Here is a 20,130-nt window from a genome sequence, read left to right on the forward strand (position 1 = left end):
TAGAGAGTTGACATTGTGTCTGCAAGGTTTGTTCTGCATAAAGGATGACTATTACATATCACCCAAGAGTTATACTGCTAATGCTTATGTTATGGTGTCCTATGCCAGGTACAATTCCTCAGTGGTTGTGACTAAAGTGAGAAACAAGAACAACTTCTTCTTCACAGGGCACAATGTCCCTGGTTGATACCGTTTGCTGACTATTGCTAGTCACCTGGGGCGAACCATGAAGTGGTTGGCATCACGCACCTGTTTTTCTGGTGAAGGTATGTATAGTGGACTACTTCACAGGGTTAGCATCCTGCTCTTTGCAATGAATGAATGAAGTGGGATCTGATAAATGCAAGAGTCATGATTCCATTCACATAGGAGACCTCCATTTAATGTCCTGAGGGAATGCATGTTTTTGCCTCTTACTAGAGGGATAGCATGATGACACACCAACATTGCTCAGCTAGCCTGAATGGCAATTGAATCTCAGTCAGTTGATTGCGAGACAACACGGTACCAACTGAGTCACATTGCCACCCTAGAAACAAGATGCCTTAGATTGTGAGTCAAGTTGTTACTTCAACCTGGCTATCAACCAGTCAAAGTAACACACGATGGCACTCTTCTCTTTTTCTCTATGTAATCCCATGTCTTACTAACACACTTTTGAATAAAAAAAATGGAATGTTACTAATAGCTCATCATATCCAAAGTAGAAAACTGAAGTTGACAGAAATACTGGTACATATGTATAATGTAGATATCTAAAGACTGTTACATGACTACAAACAACTTTCATTTTTTCAAAATGTACTAAGACTGAATATTTCAGCCACTGGTCAGTGTTCAAATGTATACCAAGTAATCTGATGCATACTAATTGCTATGCGGTTATTAATACTCATTCAGACTTTGGTTTTACTATGGAGTCAGACTATTACTTCCTTAATGTGTTGAAGTGTAGTAATATCATTTGCATTTTCATAAAACATGACATATACTGTACAAGTGTTTTCAAAAACTCGGGTTCACATTATCATTTCAACAGTATATGAAGGTAAGAATCAAGTTCATAAATTGTGATATCCTCACATGTTATATAGACGAAATACCTACCTCCTGTCTGTTCCTACTGAGCAACAAAAGGCATTGTCACTAGTTTAATCATTGTGTTAAGACACACTGCCTTCAGTGAGTAGAATGTACATATCAATTTCAAATCAAATGCAATACCTCAAATGACACCTTTTGGATGAATGCATTCATCTTCAATCTTTCTTGCTAATTCATTGATCTTTAAACAATTGCCACAAATGAACAAAGGTGCTATAAAAAAGGTTTCCCTGCTTGCTTGCTTAGCCATTCGAGTGTCAAGTACATTTGACAAGTAAGTTTCCTTCTGCATACTTGCCCCTCAATAAATCTTGCTTTCACCTGACAAATGGCTTTAAACATTTGTATGTGTAGCACCATGTGAACCTCAGTATTGTTCACCTGTACATGTATTGTTACAATCATTCCTCTACACAGCTCACTTATCATTTCTCTATACAGCCAATGATGAAGCAAAATCCAAAATCATAGGCAGCACTTGGGTTAATACAGTGTATATTGAAATGTACTTTCTAATAGCAGTTGTACCAAACAGTCATGATTAGTGCCCGTGATTTGATCTATTGTATGCAATGGGCCAACACTGGATCTCTCTCTTTCAGTAACCTAAAAGCAAACTTTACCATGAAATCTCTTTGGTTTAGCTACTGGTTATCTTCTGTAACAGAGGTACATTCACACATATCTTTCATGATCAAATATGTGTTAACATCTCATGAAATATGTTCAGTCATTACCTGTGATCTGAGGGAAGTGTCACCTACCTGCTATCACTTCTCAAACTACAAACTTCAACCCCAATGTTAACAAACTGTAATAAGACACCTTTTATGTTAACAACATTCCTATGGCCAAGAAATACTTGATTCTGAAGTTAAAATAGCAACATACAATATATAATGAATTACTAGTATTATTCTGCTATGTAGGTCAAGGCATTGAAAGTAGAAGGCAGCCACACACGGGGGGAAAAAAGTCATGTCTGCCAGGTTCACAGTTGACATGCATTTGCAATGCCATAATTTAGCAAGGGGTTAGAAGAAATGATGTTTTTGGAATCTGCTATAAATTGAGCTCTCAAGCACGCTTCTAGCCCCAGTAAATTGGTACCCCCAATGACAGGAAGATTTACCTCATATTGACAGAGGTGTGAAAACGGTAATGAAAGGCCATGATGTGTGACATATAAAAGATGCCACTTTTCACACAATATAATTTTGCTTGTTGACTTCACAGGGGACATCTACAAACAAAAAAAACAAAAAACCAAACAAACAAACAAACAAACAAACAAACAAACAGATTTTGTTCTTCAACCCAGTCTGGTGATATAATACATCTCATGAGTGAAACATTGTGTGTGCTTATGTGGTGGGGGGGGGGGGGGGGGGGGGAGAGAACACTAGTTGACAAATTCTGGCACCAGGCGCATACAGGAAATTAGATGAAAGCAACTCTTCAATGCCTTAATGGAAAAAAAAAGTAGCTTCATGGAATTATACAAGTCATATCATCACTCTCTAATGCACAAAAGTTTAATAATTTTGTTGTTTATATGAAAGAGCATGGCATATCAATATTTGAAACATGACAGTAAAGGCTGAGCATATTTTGCTCATTAACTACTGCTTAAACATCATTGTAGTCACCATCATAGTGATACTGGCATTTCATTCATGATTACATAATAATGTGTCTTGGGGTGTTGCGTAAAGGTGATGGAGTAAAGGTGTATGTAGATGTCCTTAGCACACCAAGAATGACTGTGCCCAAACTTTACCATTCAATAGAAATGTGGAATAACCAAGCTCTGCACACTCTGTCAATGTATAACAATCAATTAATAACACCTATTCCACTCTCCCTATAGGAATTGTGTTCAGCATATAATATGCTGGACATAAATTATATCTCGTTGTTGCAGAAAAAAAAAAGTCAGGCCAATAGGCTATTGCACATTCCCTTTCTACAAACATTTCTTACTGGACATTGCACAAATGTACCTGACACCTCTTCTCACGCATCACAGTTTTCAGATCTTCTGCCTATCACATGACAAAACTCATAGCCATAGGATTCTCTAGCCATTCTTTCTGCCGAATGTCTCCAAGTTCAGCTGGCTCTAGTAGCATTTTCCTGAAATAGAAAAACAAAAATCAATGGTGAGGTATTCTGCCCACCTGGTGGTACATAGACACATGTTCTCATCATATACTCAGTGGTATTTTCTGGCACATACTTTGTCTCTCTGAATATACAGAGCGACATGAAAAAACAAACAAACAAACAAACAAACTAACAACAACACAGAAATCTTCTTAAAACTAGTCTTAACTTTAGTGTTTTTTTTTCATGACAAATGGGACAGCAAGAAAGAGATAAGTAGACAGATAGATATGCAGAGAGGGAGAGAGAGAGAGAGAGAGAGAGAGAGAGAGGGGGGGGGAGTATCTACTTCATAGCATTGGGTTACTAAATTCCTGCCCCATCATGTCATTATGTACAGTCTACTGGCAAGATCTGCTGTACAAAATAGGAACTCACTGATAAAAGAAACATTTTTGAGGACTGTCTACTCCTTTCAACATTTCAGACAATTTCCATCAAACCAGCATACATGTACATTGTATCATATGTAACTGAAGTGTAGTACACCAATGTTTGGCAGATTCTTTTGAAATAGATATAACTTTCATTCAGCATGTTCTTGCACATGTCAAGAAATAGTAACATGCCACCTCTACAGCTTATTGGCTGTAAGGAGCAAACCATGATAGACTGGCTACAGACAAAAGTAGGGCCACAATGAACCCCAAATCTTTGGCAGAAGGCAAGTCTACATACATCACATAGCATGAAATGTGAAAGTGTCATAATTACCTACACATTGTTGTAGGATGCTAACTAAGGTTTCTCATGTCCTGCAGTTGTTTTAATAACAATCACAACTTCAGAAAGACAGTCCTTTTTGTCTGGTTTGTGGTCTGTAATTCACAGTTATGTTCAGCAATGATCCAACCTGTATCAACATGACATAACAAGAAGAGACCAATAGTTAATTTGCACAATTGGAAAACAGTACAGTCGAACTCATTCCAGTGATCCTTAAACTATATGTTCAAAGTGGCTTAATAACAGTGCAAAATGAAACAAAAAGAACAGTAGTGGTGTTTTCATACTGCTTTGAACAAAATGCCTACCATGCAGTTAGTTTGATTTGACTCTGTTGAATTCAACTTAAACAGGGAGTGGATTTTCAGCAACAGGAAAGAAATACCCCAAAATGTACTCAAATAGGCATTTCATTTCAAAATGATAAGAGTATACATTGTACCTATACAGGAAAATACATGTATTGAAGTTCCTGTTCGACTTGAAATTCACTGCCTCTATTAAAAAAAAATCTAGGGTCTTAATAACTTTAAAGTATGTAAAGGTATACTAATGTTCTTCCACCAGGCTGGTTATACCTGTTTGAACTTTGATCTTATCTTCTGTACAGTGTCCCAGTATTTGACACTGTTGGGTTCATCAGTGGGAAGTTTGTCCATTGCTGCAACCAACCCCTCGAGTGCCTTCAAACACCTAAAGTGGATGTAGTATACCAGATGAACAGATCAAACATAACATTTGTAAGTCAGATGTAGTGCACATCTGTACTGGGATAATGTATGAGCTTTATACTATCACAGTTTCAGTCATATGGAGGATGTGATGAACTAGGATAAAAGACTTGCATCCTCCTTGAAGAACACTGAAAAAAGTAAAAGAGATAGAACAGAATGTCACTGGGTTTCAGGAAGATTTTGCAAGCATACAGCTAAATCAACTTCTGCATTCCCATGTAGGAATATCACAAACATAGGTATGATTAGAACTGATTACACTCTCTTTTGAAGCTCTCCTTAATCAAATCCTGAAATCTCAATCACTGTCCATAAAAAATAAATCATATTTCTGTATTTTCAACTTGGACAAAAATGAGTTTTGTTTTGTCTTAGATAATCTCATATATAAACAGAAAAAGAAGAAACATACAGTATTACATTTTATATACAGAAAGAAAGAAAAGAGATTGAAATTAAACAGCAAATATGCATACAATAACTTATCTCTAAAAACTGTTCCCTCACAAGATTACATGTGACTATATACAGTACATTGTAATGAAAATCATACATGATGTAGTACTCTGTACTTAAGTGTTTAGAATTATCAGATATCACACCTTTTTGCACTTGGATCTTCATCCACTCTGTGTTCCATAAATGCCTTCCATGTGACAGCAAAGCCAAGGTAGAATCCAATCTCATCTCCAACTTGTTGTCCCTTGGCTTTTCCCATCTCAAATCCTTGAGCCTGTCCAAGCTCCTTGCCTTTCTTGAAGCCTTCTTCGTAGCCTCTTTCATGACACCTTCATGATACAACATGAATATATCATCACATTATTTTGACGAACTAGAGGTCTATACAAACAGAGCTGAGCTTTGACTTATGAGTGCTGTACCTGGACCTTCTACTCAATAAACTTTCATTCTGCTACGAAAATAAACTAGAAAAGCACTCTCAGAGCACAAACCTCTGCCAAGCATGCAGCTCATTTCCACCACTGATCTTGTTCTTCCATAGAGATATCAGTGATTTCCAGCCATACATACTTATATATACACTGTAGCATTGTGTGCTGAAAGTCGCCCGATTTCCCAATGTAGAAGCCTTGTTACGTCATAAACCCTCAGCTGAACGGCACGCCTCTCCCTAGCAGAACTAGAGCATGCACTTTAGTGCGGGCATGCAAAACTCAAATACGCACAGCCTGAACTCCCAAGTACTTTGACCCTACCTGCCAAAATATAAAAAATCCTTCATGAATTCCCAAAACATTCTCGGATCACTATCAAAAGTTAACTGTTTGTTACTTGTGTCATTCTCAACCTTTCCTGCAAGTTTCATTCCAATCTGTTCACTACTTTTTGAGTTATTTTGCACAGGGACGAACAACAAACAAACCAACAGTAACGAAAACATAACCTCCTCCCTTGGCACAGGTAATAATAAAAAAAAATCCAACACACGCACACACACACACACACATGCACAAAAAAATAATTCCACCATACGTAATGCCGTCAAAAATTTGACCACTGGCTATTTGTAGAAACATAATACGGATCTAGGGGGATAGATGCTTCTGCGCAAGGTTGAATTTTGGCATTGGAGGTTTTTTGGCACCTGGTGCTCATGGTGCGGTGTGGGTGTTTTTATAATAGTCCATTGGACATGGACCATATGGTGCCATGGTCAGGATTCAAGCAAGCAAAGTAGCACATTCTCAAGCTCCCTCGTACGGGAAGGGTGGGGATAGCACTTTCCCACGCTTTCTCCCTGTTCGCCTCCCCCCCCCCCCCCCCCCCCCCCCAGTACAAGCAGACTATGGCTACACTTGAGTTTTCAAAATATGCCACAAAATGTGTGCACCAAAATGTTTTACTGCAATCAGAAAATTCAGAATCTCCCTCATGTAGGAGGGGGAATAAGGATTATCCCCTCTTACAAGTGTGTACATGTACATCCTCCTGCATGCTTCCTCTTCGACCGAGTCACATTAAGTAATCAATTCGAACAGAAAGGGACTAATGCCATGGCAGAACCAAACGTTGCACATTACCTGTTGTCAACACTTCAACTTCACCTGTAAGTCTTCAAATTGAAAAAAATTTTCGATTTTAAGTTGATAATTAACCGCGATACTAACCCTGTCATGATTTGAATACTACAATGCGCAGCCCCATTACGCTACGCGTTGGATGGGGCTGGTCGCAGTGACTCGCAGTTAATGGTCGATGTGTTTGACACCCAACCATCCAAAACTCACAAAAGGCCAAAGTGAGTATCTTAACTAGTCTTAATTGAATTCACATACCAGATACTGTGTACTGCTAACAATGGGGCACTCCATAACACAGTTACAATCAATGTATGAATGCTTCGCATTCGGGTTGGTCGCAGTTAACACTCAGTTAACAACAATTAGTGTAATTTACTGCAAAAAATTTACATGTAGCTGATGTCAGTGATGAGTGATGTACACAACATAACAGTGTTGGGGCACATCTGAAGTCTTTACGTAAAATTTACACAATTCTTTTACATTCTAAAGTCACTAATGCTGGGGTTCATTTCTGGCCAAGCAACAAGCCTCACAACACTCATAGCATACACTACTTAACGTTACATACTACTAGTACTGACTGAGTGTATAGGGTTGTAGTTCAACAAAATGTTTAGCCAGACCAGACGCTGTGCTACAGGAGTACAGCGACTGGGGCCCTGGGCTGTGGTGTATTTAGACTAGTTACAAAATGTTATGTTAAACTGATAATGTTATGTTATGCTATGTTATAAAAATGATAAAATCTATGTGTTTGACGTAAATATTCTAAAGAGAATGGAAAACGCCACTAAACACAAAACAACAACAACTCTGCACCCTTGTTGACACACAGCAAGGATTGTTCATCCCGGTATAGCTTCAACGGAGCTGCAGTTTTGGGATTATTTCAACAAGACAAGACAAGACAGGACAAAACAGCATGTTTGCTGCTCAGTATCACAACTCACACTAATATCAATGTACCGGACTACAGCTAGACAGTATCGCAGGCCAAGCAGAATCTTTCCTCATCGACTGCAGTAATTAACGCCACGCGTAAACCGCGTTTTACCTGAGAACATACCTCTCGTCAGCCATCACCACCCCCTCGAAAATGTCCTCATTGTCAAGAATAGGGTCGGCTTCTCCTGGCAATTCAGCCATCTTCCTTTATTGTCAGCCCTATTAACAGTAACCGTATACAATAGACAATCGAAAAGATTGTAGTCAACACACAAGGCCGGAGGCGGAGCGCGGAGGAGGGCGGATGGGTCTGTCGAGCTGTCTACGTCTGTGTACGTACGAAGTGAAGTGTGTGTGCATGGTACAATACGTTTGTGTAGTGTACGTAGCATACCGGTTTAATACGGTCATAAAGTCCCCGGCGTTGGTGGTAGCAGCTTGTTCCGGCGAAAGGCATAAAAAAAAAGAGACATTTCCAAGAAGATCTAGCTGTTTCCTCTAAAGTCACAAAGTGTCGTAATAGGTGAGATATTTAGATTAATCAGCTGTAATTAATGGAGAATTCATTGAATGTGCAATGTGGAGAGGATGATTACTAGGTAACGTTAGTAGCCTGAGAGCAACGTAATAGCGTTGCCCCACGTATTTGTATCTGTGCTGTCTCAGCTAAGGTGTGGTGGCAATAGCAAACACATTGAAAATTACTGTGAAATGAACGCTCCGACATCCTCTGTACGGTTGGACCTACTATAATAACTGTATGGGCGGATCCAGGAATTCTGTAAAGGGGAGGTGCTGAGGTGCCTTTACAAAATTTAAGGGAGGCGCACGCGCCCCCATTTTTCACTTTATTTATTTTATTTAAAAAAAAAGGAAAAAAAAGTCAAAACTACAAAAGGGGGGCCGGCTGTTGCCTGTGCCTGGCTGTGGATCTGCCGCTGCATGGCCATTGACTGGTTGTTTGTTTTGTTTTGTTTTGTTTTTTTTATTTGTTTTTGTGTGATTTTTTTTTTTTTTTGGCAATCCTATGTTTTACTAGGCCCATAGGGGGCTATGTATTTACTTCTGCTAAAATTGAAAAAAAAAAGTGATATGTATCAAACCAATTTGATTACAGTTAGGTGGCTTTAGGGTTTGATAGGGTTTAACCCTAATCAGGCTCCGCCCCCCCTCGACGTTTCGCGCAATATCTTCGCAACGCGATAAGCTCGCGCCGCGATGTTTCATGACTTTTTTCTTTCAAGTATCGCGCAACTTTTGAGACCCAAATTGGTGCGCCCGTGTGTACCATTTTGACGCGACGCCCGTTCGAAAAAAATTTGTCAACCCCAAAATTGCTCCTAAACGTGATTTTGTGTACAAATCCAATGCAAATTGTGTTTTTTCAATTAATTCACATAAAAATTCATATCTTCACTTAGAATGGCCGAAATTAATTTATTTTAGCATAATAATGCTTTGAAAAATGTCTGTGACAAATTTTGGCCAAAAAACAAATAAAAACAAATGGTCAAAAAACAAGGAAATACATAAGAAATTAAAAAAACAATAAAATACATAAGAAATTAATTTCGATACAGATTTTTTTTAATCCTATGTCTCAGAAGAATGATACAAGAAACATTTTAAAAAAGAAATTAGCTTAATTGGAGCATTAATAAGTGATTTAGGGCCCAAAACTGAGTTTATGCATAAATTACAATAATTAATTAATATAAAATATAAGAAACATTTTTCGGAGAAAGCAACCATACATTTTGATAGAATACGTTGCGGGCGTCGCGTGTGCCGATTTCCGGCGCGATCGCGCGTTCCATAGGCGAGATCTGAAGGGGGGGCAGAATCCGCCCCCCCCCCCCCCCCCCCCCCCCCCCCCCCCCCCGATATAGCATAGCCAAAAAAGCCCAGCCTGATTAGGGTTAAGAGTTTAAGGTTAGGGTTAGGGTTAGGTTCTAAAGGGGCTGTACTGAAGTTAGAAGCCCAAAATAATTTAGCCCCCTAAAGTCCAGGGCCCCATCTTATAAAGACTTGTGATTGATTCAAATCAATCGCAACTTTTCGATTGAATGCAAATCCATTTTATAAAAAAAATTGAGATTAAAAAAATTGAAATTAAGATGGAGAACTGCAATTAATCAATCACACCACAGGTTGCAATATTGCAGCTTTCAAGAGATTTGTGATTGATTTCTATCACAAGTTTTATCAGACGGGGCCCAGGATAGCCTTTTTAAAATGAAATACCTTGTATCTTAGAAAATATTAGTCAGTTTTACCCTTGATTTCATGCATGTACAGCTGTAACTACAGTTATGCATGGTGGCAGAAAATATTGCAGATTCATATCATGGGCTTGTCGACTCGTATTGTACGTTCGAAATTCTCGGCAAAAAACGCACATGAAATTCTACTGTGCACAGGTGTGAGCACATTTTAATAGTCGGTCTGTTCTCTATTGATAAGCATGTTTATCTAATGAATGGCAAAGACGTGTTAACAGCAGTTTAACTATAGATCAGGTGTATTTAAAAAATATAGTGAGGATTTTATCCAATTCTTCTTCCTCCTGCTGTCTCGGGTTATTCAACAACTGTACCCTCCTCATTTCTCTTGATTTGTATTTATGTTTTGAATAAATATTCCAGTGTATTGTGCCCCGTCCCACTCATACTTTTTGATTTCACAAATTGTATTATGCAAGAAAGCCATTGCTTGATGGTGGTCAATTAAAATATACAGTACTTACAAATTGTAGGTGTGCGATGAGTAGTACACTTTATACTATACTATCTGTAATTTTATTGTATACTGTATACTAGTAGTGTGGGTTGTAGATCTACCTAACAAAATCACCATGTTAGCAAGGTACTGTCAGGTGATATACAGAATGTTACTGAAAGTATTGCCAGACTTGTCATCACAGAATTGGAAAAAAAAAAATGCCATGGCTTTGCTATTAGTACGAGCATTGTAGTATTTGGGCAGAGATTCACATTTTTCACGGCAATAATTTAGAACGATGTTTGGAAAATATCTTACCCTCATTCATACTTTTTTCTGAATCCCTGAGTAATGATTTAACAATGCATACCAATATATGAACAAGGGTTATAAGACACTCTATTTTGGCTTACAGAATGTGCAATATTAGTGCTTGTAGATCATACCAACATTTACAACATACAGTATGCATGATAAGTGTATGTGAAATACATTGCTATTGTATAGTAAATAGCATGATGGAGAAGAGAATGGAGGAATAAAGTTTGCCTTTGAAAGTTGAAAATGATTATAAATTCTGTCATCTAAAGAATTGCAATCAAACAGTATTTTTGTGGAATGTCAGAGAAAGTTCTGTAGACTTGTGGAATCACTATGTAACAATTTGTCAGCTACATATATTCTGTTTTATGTTCAATTTTTTAAATGCAGACAGCACTATAAAAGCAAGTGGACATTGTACAAACTGTAAATCTCAAATTGAATAGAGGTTTCACGCATCTCCCATCTTAGTGATTTCAGAAAGGTCTTTCATTTTGAAGCATACCGAAATAAGTATATTTCATATGCTTTATTTGTGTATTTGATCTACTGATAGAGTCACCATGTGCTTTGGGCCATTTCGCCCTCTTCGGCAGCTGTGTCACTGGGGGCCATTTGTTGCCATCTTCCTCATCCTGTACATCACGACAACAGCCATTGTGTGTGACCTTTCGTCATGGCCTCCCCTAAGGGACAGCCCTCTCAGTTTGGCTCACTGTGCCATGCTCCTCATCTGGGGTCTCACCATCTTCTATAATTACTTCCATGCTGTGTTCCTTGGACCTGGCTTTGTCCCAAAGGGATGGAGGCCAGTGAGTACTCGTGCACATGTTTGATCATAATGTGAAGTCTCTTCGAAGTTACACAAATTAAAGGGACAGTACAGCACTGGTTGAGGTGAGGATTCAGGTTTACAATGTTTTTAGATGAGATAATGAGAAATCTCTTATGAAATATGAAAGAGCATGTAATTTCAGGAAGGACTCGATGTTTATTTGAAGAAGATTCACCTTGAAATGGCTGAGATATCCAAAAAAGCAATCCTAATAAAATCAACAGGCCAAGACTTTTATTAGGATCTCTTTGTTTTACCTTGTTTTTAGGTATCTGGGTCATTTCAAAACCAATTTTCATCAAATAAACTTTTGATTCCCCTTAGAATTGTATGCTCTTTAACATTTCATAGAGTGGTTTCTAGATATCTCGCAAAATGTTACAAGCTGAATCCTCACCTCAACCGGTACTGTACAGTCCCTTTAATGTAGTTAAAAAAAAAAAAAATCCAAAATATCAAAAATTATCAGCAAAGATTGCTTATTTCATTTATGAGGTGGACTGGAATTTGATAGTTTAGTTGCAACTTCAACAAACACGGAATTTTTGCAATCATTGAGTTTGCTCCTGAACACTGACTAAGTGTTCATTTCTCTATTGAAAAGAATATGTTCTTCTTTACATACAGTGGTGATGTATGCACTAATCATGATAAGAATATGTTCCAGGGTTCCAAATGTAATCATTGTGAAATTCAGAATAAGCAATACATAGTGTACTTGATTTACTTCAATAACCTCATTTTTAAATGAATGATATCTGATGCTCAACCTGTATTTTGATGTACATGTGTATATATTCACTGTGTATTAACAAATTCAAAGAAATTAATGTAAAAAAAAGAACAACAAACAAACTTGTTCTTATTTCCCATCCATGTTTGAATTCTTTATTATTTCATAAAACAGAATACATGTAATTGATTTTTAATTGATCAGGTAGTGATTAAGAAATGTATTTAGTGTCAGTAACATGTGCTTTGCTCTTCTTCTCTGCTCAGGCGAACCCAGAGGATGAAAAGTCCTTGCAGTTCTGTCAGCCTTGTGGAGGATACAAAGCGCCCAGGGCCCATCACTGCAGATATTGTAAACGGTAGGTCTGTGCTGTGAAATAGAGTGTCTCATGTTCTCTACCGATGGGTGCAGTTTTGTGTAGTATACCCTATGCTTTGTGACATTTTCCTCTTCTGATCATATGTCTATAAACTAGCTGTGATTTTTTTTTTTTTTGCATTGCCTTGTAGTCATATTCCTTTGTGTATAGATGTAATGATGGCAGATTACAATACAAGCGCATAGGGACATTATCACTTTCTGTTATTCGCTATATAAGCACTATCAATTATTATTATTATTATTATTATTACAACAGATCCTGTGTAATGAACACATAGGTACCAGGTACATTGTAATGTACCTGGTCAGTTTGTGCTCAGTTTGTGCACTCGGTGCTCAGTTTGTATTTAAAATGGTGCAATTCATATAAAGACAATGAGTAGACAGTGGCACAGCATACAATCCCTGCAGTTGTAGTGGCATACATGTATGTTATAAAGCAGTAACTTTTACCTCTTTCATGATGTAACATTGGTATCAAGCTACTTTTAGAATACATATGTTAAGAAAGATTTTGAAGATGTTATAGTGTAGCTTGCTTAGATCTAACATTACATAATATTGGTTTATAGTCATTGAATAAATGAAATCACAGTGAAGAGAGGGAAAATGATAAAGTTGTTGCAATCACATGTGATAAAATTTTCAGCGATGGAATAAGACATTGTAAGATATCATATTGCTAATCCTTATGTGGTATTCAGATATTGGAGATACTGATTAGTTGTTACTTAGGTTCTTTTTTTGTTTTTGTAGCTGATTTTGTAGTCAGTAATGATTTTATGTCTTGTCTGATAGATGTGTGATGAAGATGGACCATCACTGTCCCTGGATAAATGCCTGCTGTGGTCACCGAAACCATGCCTACTTTACAAAGTTCCTCATTTTTGCAGTCCTGGGATGTGCACATGGGGCCATTGTCTGCATGTACACAGTGTACCTACAACTCTTCCAACTAATCCTGGTAAGCTGAATAGGACATAAAAAACAGAAATCAACCTAACTATCATGCTGTTTACTCAGAAATCTTTGTTTTGTCATCTTCATCTGACATACTGTACACTTAATAGCGTATCTCAGATGAAGATGACAAAAAAAAAAAAAAAAAAAAGATTCCCTGATGTGATTGGTCTGACTCATTATGCGTTGGGTGATTCAGTTTTAATTAATGTATTATTTATGTTGTAGTGAAAGAGTGCCTTGCTATCACGATGCAAGCATGGCATATATATGAAGGCTGAAGTACCGATGTGAACCCAATGTCAAAAACATCTAGCTGGAATTACAGCAAATAAAAGTTTTTCACCTATCAAAAGGTTTGATTTGGAGAAGAAATATTGTTATTTCTCATGTTGAAGCTTAGTTTAATGAATAAAGGGATTGTGAACAATACTTTGCACCATATAACTTCATTGACATGCTCATAATTTTCCCATTATTTGTTGTGTTAAGAATCATCAGTGATTGAAGCCTCTTTCTTTTTAGGCCTTGTTCGCCTGAAAAGACTGAAGTCAATAAATCTAGAATTCCCATCCAAAGTAAGAATCACTTCAAAGTAAATGTAATGTTTGAGGTTATGTAATAAAGAATATATGTAAGGAGGAGTAATAAAGGCAGACAGAAAGAACAAAATTGAGCTCTTTTGATTAGCCCTGGTGTATTCTCTTTTTCCCTCCCTAGAACTTTAAAGGACAAGTTCACCTTCATAAACATAAGGATTGAGAGAATGCAACAATATTAGTAGAACACATCAGTGAAAGTTTGAGGAAAATTGGATAATCGATGCAAAAGTTATGAATTTTTAAAATTTTTGTGTTGGAACCGCTGGATGAGGAGACTACTACAGCTTGTGAGTCATATATGCGTACAACAGTATAAAGAAAATGTAAAAGAAAATTCAACATATTTTCACTTTTTTCGCATAATAAAAGAGCACTTGACTTGCCTCTTTCTAAAGGCAGGGGAAATAATATTACTCATAACATTTGTCGGTAACGAGTCAGAGGAATGTGTACTTTTCTCAAAAGATGGAATTTTGTGAAATTCTCTTTATATTTTCCTTATATTGTTGTACGCATGTGACATCTAAGTTATTCATACACTGCAGTAGTCTTCTCATCCAGCGGTTACTGCACAAAAACTTCAAAAATTCATAACTTTTGAACGGAATGTCTGAATTTCCTCAAACTTTCAATGATGTGTTCTACTAATATTGCTACATTCTCTCAATCCTTATGTTTATGAAGGTGAACTTGTCCTTTAATCACTTCTCCCCTTGAAAAGGAGAGCATTAGTTATGTGAGATAGGAGATGCACTCATTGCGTGCATTCTGCATACGTACATCATTCATATTAAACATGTCTACTTTATCTCTTCCTATCTCTTGTTGTCTTTCCAGTATCCTAGGCGGCGTTACATGGTTCAAGAAATCCGCCAGTCTCCGTACTACGAGTTTACAATTATACACATTATATGTTCCATTCTAGCAATTGGATTTGCTCTTGGAGTTTGTATAGCTGTTGGGATACTATTCTTTATACAGGTAAGGCCCAAAGCCAAACTTCAGATCATCATGAAGCTTGGATGGTTACTGCAAATTAGCAAAACAGATAATGAAAAACATGTGATGTCATAAACACAGCTCTTGTTATTTTTTGATAGTCAGCATTATACTATTAATTCTGAAATAATGTTTGCAATTCTCTTCTCTACTGTATAATATTGAATATTAACCCATTCCTCATGCAATTCTCTGAGAGCCTTCAGTGCCCCCAAATGAGATTCTTTTTCTTCTTCTTCTTCCATGTAGAACAGTCCACTAAATGCATATCAGTGTACTAGTGTGTGGGCAGGCGTGGTGCAGGCATATACAGTGTCATCGAAATGTCTACAAAGTTGCTATGTGCAGCAAAAAACACCCCTGGTTGTTAATGCAGTTGTTTTATCAGGTCGAGAGAGAATGGTCAGGATGGTAATCCACCTGTGCAAAAGCAGTCAAGTGGCACATATATCTCCTTTAAACGGTCAACTACATGTGCCATCAAACTATATAAGTATCGATTGAGCTCGAGGCATAGATAGAGTGTGCGCTGATGGTCCCACAAACTCTTTTGTTACACACAAAATAGCAAAACAAGTGTACTGTTACTACATTGGAAAAAAAGGCAAATTAGGCAAATAATACTGCAATGCACAGTTTTTTCGTCAGAAAGAAAACAGATGTAGATAGAAGGAACTCTAATCTTTCTATCACATGTTTCAGTTTTCTCTTGCAAATTGTTTTATATTTCCCCCTGTCTTTGCAGATGAAATCAATCCTCAAGAATGAAACTGGTATTGAAACATGGATTAAAACCAAGGTGAGTATAAATTGCTAACTTCATTGATTACAATTGTAGGTGAATCGTAGTCTTGAGACGTGTTTCAAAATGCAGAATGTGTAGCCTGGTAGTACCCATTTCTTTCAGTTTTACCACAGTGTGTACGTAGTAGTGTATATTTCAAATGTCAAAATCCCCTCAGCTTGATTTTTATACCCTTGATTTGATCCTTTTTGTGGCTGAGGCTATGCTGAAGTGATTGTATAGAAGCAGTATCCTCTACTTAGATAGATAGTGTTTCTGGTATTCTAAATTTCTTGCTAATTACACCGCATGTGTAAACCATTGTATGTTCCACCTTTAATAGACTTGGTATTGTTATCACACTTTTTGCATGGGTCCTGTCATCTTCATGCCATTACACAGCACTGCTAAAATTTTGTATGGCAACAAATCAGACTGTAATGGCACTTTCATTTTATACCAGTGCAGTCTTAGTGGTGGGACTTGCTTCATACAATGAATTGATATGCTCTAGTATTCAAATTGATGCTGTGTTACATCATTTGCAGTCAGCAAACTGGTAACTTATTTTTTTTATAAGTATCAAGTTGCCACAAACATTTTGGTATACTTGTCTCTTGGCTATGAATAACTAGGCAGTGTACATCCCTACATTGTTAGTTAGCCAGATATTTGAATCTAAGAAATGTTTGTCAAAGTGAATGTTTCTATTTTATCTCTTCCTGGCTGATGGAGGCAGAGAAAGAATGGATCTAAAATCATGCTCACCATCCCTTGGATTTTTCTTAACAGGCCAATGCAAGACATAGAAGAAAAGGGAGCGAGTTCATTTATCCTTACCACCTGGGCTGGAAGAAAAACTTGGCAGAGGTCTTCACCTGGTCTGGTATACCTAATGGTGATGGAATGGAGTGGGTCGTCAGGGAAGGCTGTGATCAGTACACATTGACGGTAAGTAGCTAAACATCACCTTGAGATTGAGACAAAAATATCATCCCAAATGTGTGTTGATTGCAAGTATTTTGCAAGTGTATACTGAGAAGAAAATATGTAAAAAACAAGGCAGTCAGAACAGAAGAAGCATTGCAACGTCTGTGGTCATGAGAAATACTGTCATTTGATACTACCAATCTTAGTGTTGCTTTGATTGTGCCTGTGTTCTGTTACTGTACAGTGAAGAATCATGAAACATTGTGAGATGAACATTCTAAGTGCTATTTATTAAGATTATTGTGCTAGCCTCATTACCGTGAAGGATATCATGTATTATCGAACTTACATTTAATTATTAGTATACAAATGATGCACAGTTTAGAGTGCGTTAGTGAAGGCGTATAGTGCACTCGAGGGTATTTACAATTGTGAAACATGCACTACATTGTAAATACCCGAGAGTGAGCTACGCCTCCACTAACGCCACGAAATAATCCTGTGCATCATTTGTTTTATAAAATGGGTCGAAAATTCGAAAACTAACAGCATTTTTTCAGCGTTTTTCACGTACCTTTGTGGGTCAAGACGTCTGAAGATGTTCGTCCCAAACATTTACGCACGTCGCACTCGGAAATCCCGCACATACAGTATAAGTATGATGGGGGGTTGGGTTTCCGGACACTTAAGTTCCCGCATGAAAACTTACTTATTTTACATAGAATATGCACCCTTTACCTTAAAGACTTGATATAGACTCCTCATATAGGCCTACTAGACAACATACTCTGAAAACGGCGTGAGAATTAACCTGCTAAATCGTTGGATTTGCCCTTCAAAGTGACTCCATGTACGCGTGCGGTCCCACAACGCTTGATCTACTGTACTGTGCAAAGTGTACGTATAAGAGTATACGTTGTACGTAGTACGCCACACATGTTATGCACAAGGGAAGAAAGCCCGCCCGCCGGCAGCCCAAACTAGAAGTTGTTTACAGGATTGACAGCGCGTACTGTATGCATGCAATTCAAAGGAGCCGCCGCGCGCACAGACGATCGGCAATAGGATTTAACACGCAGTGCGATGGGACTAGAATAACCAAAGCACACGTGACTCATTTCAGCGCTTCCTATTGGCTATATTCTTGAACCCATTTTATAAATTGTCATAAAGTAGTTTGTTGTACAGTAGTGGTGCCTGCTGTGCAAACAGTACAGTCAAATCTGGCTATAGCGGCTACCGCAAAAGGGAGATGCAAAAAGTGGCCATTGTAGACAGGTGACTACTAAAGACAGGGTCTTTGACATGACTTCTCTTTCGAGGGAATTGTTTTTAGTGGCTGTATACAGCAGGTGACCACTATAGGCAGGTGGCTGCTGAGGCAGGTTTGACTGTATTTGTTAGTTGATGTGAGACATGTTTAATCAATTTCACTTCTCACATTTGTTGCAGAGAGAACAGTTAGCACAAAAGGCTGAGAAGAAACACCGTTTGGTGAGTGACACCCAATTCAGTGTATTCACGTAGAAATAATGATCTGCTCTTAAAATCGTTATTAGTTATTGAATGAGCGGTGTTTCTTACCAAATTGTCAGTGGATACTAGAAGCTGAAATTTAATGAATCATGTGTTGATGCATTTCACTTTTAGTATTAAGTATGTCATTTACTCCAGTTCAGCATTATCATACTTATCTTGGTATTAGATGCAAGATATGTCTTATTCATAATGGAATGATTATATATATATACATATATAGCCCAGTTCAGCATTAGGTTAAAGGTCGTGGAATAAGACAGTAGGAAGTCAGTTATTTCTTGGACGTAGCCTCAGATGCAATTTATTTATGAGTTTTTATAGTCAGAATGTTTTCATGAAAGAAAAGTCTGGAATCTCGCAGTACCAATGGTGGAGTAATGATGATTTCTATTATGATGGTATCATTAGGTGGAATATGAAGTCACTGATGACTACAGTGGTTCCGTCTGCGCCATCGGTCATGGTATCTGTACCTGCATCAGGATACCGCTGTCAGACGAACCCAGGATCAAAGTGGAGATTGGAGATATCATCATGGTCTCCAGGTGGAAAAAGTAAGTCTGCGTTAAGATTTCCATTCTCAGTCTATCCAAACTGAGATGTCATTAAAACAAGATATATTCCAAATTTAATGCTGCCAGGGAGGTACTGCACCAGAATGCTTAATGCTCAAATCTAAGTGAGACCAAATTTATCATATTTCCCAAGAATTTGTGACTTCTAGTGAGAAAAATGGTGCAGTGAAACATGGCTGAAATGAAGTTGTCAGATTATCTACTGCATTAAGAGCTACCTGTATGGTATGTGCCCATTGGGAAAGGAGCTTTTGTGTTGCTTTAGTAGTGCAATTTTGGCCATCTTCCCAGTGTAGGAAAAATCGATCAACATGGCATGCTTAGAGACTTGCTGGTATGTTATGCAGATGTGTGTTTGAAAGCAAGGTGTATGCACAGGACTATGAAAACAGAAGTTTCCTTTATATGTTCTATTTCAACATGTTTGAATATGTTATATCACTCTTGGTTTGCATAATTCTTCTTTTTGCCCCTGAAAACTTGACTAGTATTTAATGCTTTCTACTTTCTGATGTTGTGGTACATGTAGATACTGGCTGTATGGTGACAAGGTGCTGGAAACGGACGAAGAGAAAGCTAAGGGGCGTGTCCGAGGCTGGTTTCCAAGCAACTGTGCAGAGGAGTTTGTGATAGATAACTGCAGCAATGGCACAAACAAACCCAAAGAAGACTGAAGTCTCCTAGAAAGAGAGAGAGAAACACCAAATTTGCCAATCAGTGCTTGTCTTCTGAAACAACATCACCTTCCATGAAGATGTCTGTAAACTCCATAGAACGTTGATTGTGTGGTGCTGAACTCCAAGGTAGTCTGCATTTTGTGCACTTTGATGTCATTGTATGCAGGTAATTTTCCTCCAAGGCCAAACTGGGCTGCTGTAGCAGGAGTGTGAGCAATAGCATTTTGTTGGAGTAGTTTTGCTTGTGTGGTCTGCTACGTTGCATTCTTAAAAGCATTCTTTCAATAGGCAATATAGAATTTATGAGAAGTGATTTTCAGCAGATTATAATTTTTATGATATATTTTCTGTTA

At 37.8% G+C, this 20,130-nt stretch overlaps 2 protein-coding genes across 2 annotated transcripts; one reads left to right on the plus strand and one right to left on the minus strand.

Moving 5' to 3' along the window:
• Nucleotides 1-2,981: 2,981 nt before the first annotated feature.
• LOC139736139 (protein LTO1 homolog) lies at nt 2,982-7,966 on the minus strand. Its single transcript, XM_071646870.1, has 5 exons — nt 7,842-7,966; nt 5,333-5,518; nt 4,575-4,689; nt 3,985-4,123; nt 2,982-3,240 (listed from the first exon to the last, which is right to left on the minus strand). The coding sequence occupies exons 1-4, from the start codon at nt 7,919-7,921 to the stop codon at nt 4,055-4,057; spliced, it is 450 nt and encodes a 149-aa protein (XP_071502971.1). The 5' UTR covers nt 7,922-7,966; the 3' UTR covers nt 2,982-3,240; nt 3,985-4,054.
• Nucleotides 7,967-8,137: 171 nt separating this feature from the next.
• LOC139736134 (palmitoyltransferase ZDHHC6-like) lies at nt 8,138-19,774 on the plus strand. The gene is made up of 10 exons (XM_071646865.1): nt 8,138-8,243; nt 11,319-11,574; nt 12,597-12,688; nt 13,510-13,675; nt 15,111-15,254; nt 16,018-16,071; nt 16,849-17,007; nt 18,439-18,480; nt 18,934-19,079; nt 19,630-19,774. The coding sequence occupies exons 2-10, from the start codon at nt 11,326-11,328 to the stop codon at nt 19,772-19,774; spliced, it is 1,197 nt and encodes a 398-aa protein (XP_071502966.1). The 5' UTR covers nt 8,138-8,243; nt 11,319-11,325.
• Nucleotides 19,775-20,130: the final 356 nt, after the last annotated feature.

This window comes from Diadema antillarum, unplaced genomic scaffold (genome assembly GCF_040938485.1).
Source record: "Diadema antillarum isolate AM-2024a unplaced genomic scaffold, OU_Dant_1.0 seq00000624_RagTag, whole genome shotgun sequence".
Lineage (NCBI taxonomy): Eukaryota > Metazoa > Echinodermata > Echinoidea > Diadematoida > Diadematidae > Diadema > Diadema antillarum.

Excerpts from the sequence above, each read along its gene's own strand:
- LOC139736139 (XM_071646870.1), bottom strand. The coding sequence starts at position 7,921 with ATGGCTGAATTGCCAGGAGAAGCCGACCCTATTCTTGACAATGAGGAC. Across the intron at positions 5,519-7,841 it reads GTGGTGATGGCTGACGAGAG|GTGTCATGAAAGAGGCTACG; the intron begins GTATGTTCTCAG and ends TGTATCATGAAG. Across the intron at positions 4,124-4,574 it reads TAAGATCAAAGTTCAAACAG|GTTGGATCATTGCTGAACAT; the intron begins GTATAACCAGCC and ends ATGTTGATACAG.
- LOC139736134 (XM_071646865.1), top strand. The coding sequence starts at position 11,326 with ATGTGCTTTGGGCCATTTCGCCCTCTTCGGCAGCTGTGTCACTGGGGG. Across the intron at positions 12,689-13,509 it reads CACTGCAGATATTGTAAACG|ATGTGTGATGAAGATGGACC; the intron begins GTAGGTCTGTGC and ends CTTGTCTGATAG. Across the intron at positions 19,080-19,629 it reads ATGGTCTCCAGGTGGAAAAA|ATACTGGCTGTATGGTGACA; the intron begins GTAAGTCTGCGT and ends TGGTACATGTAG.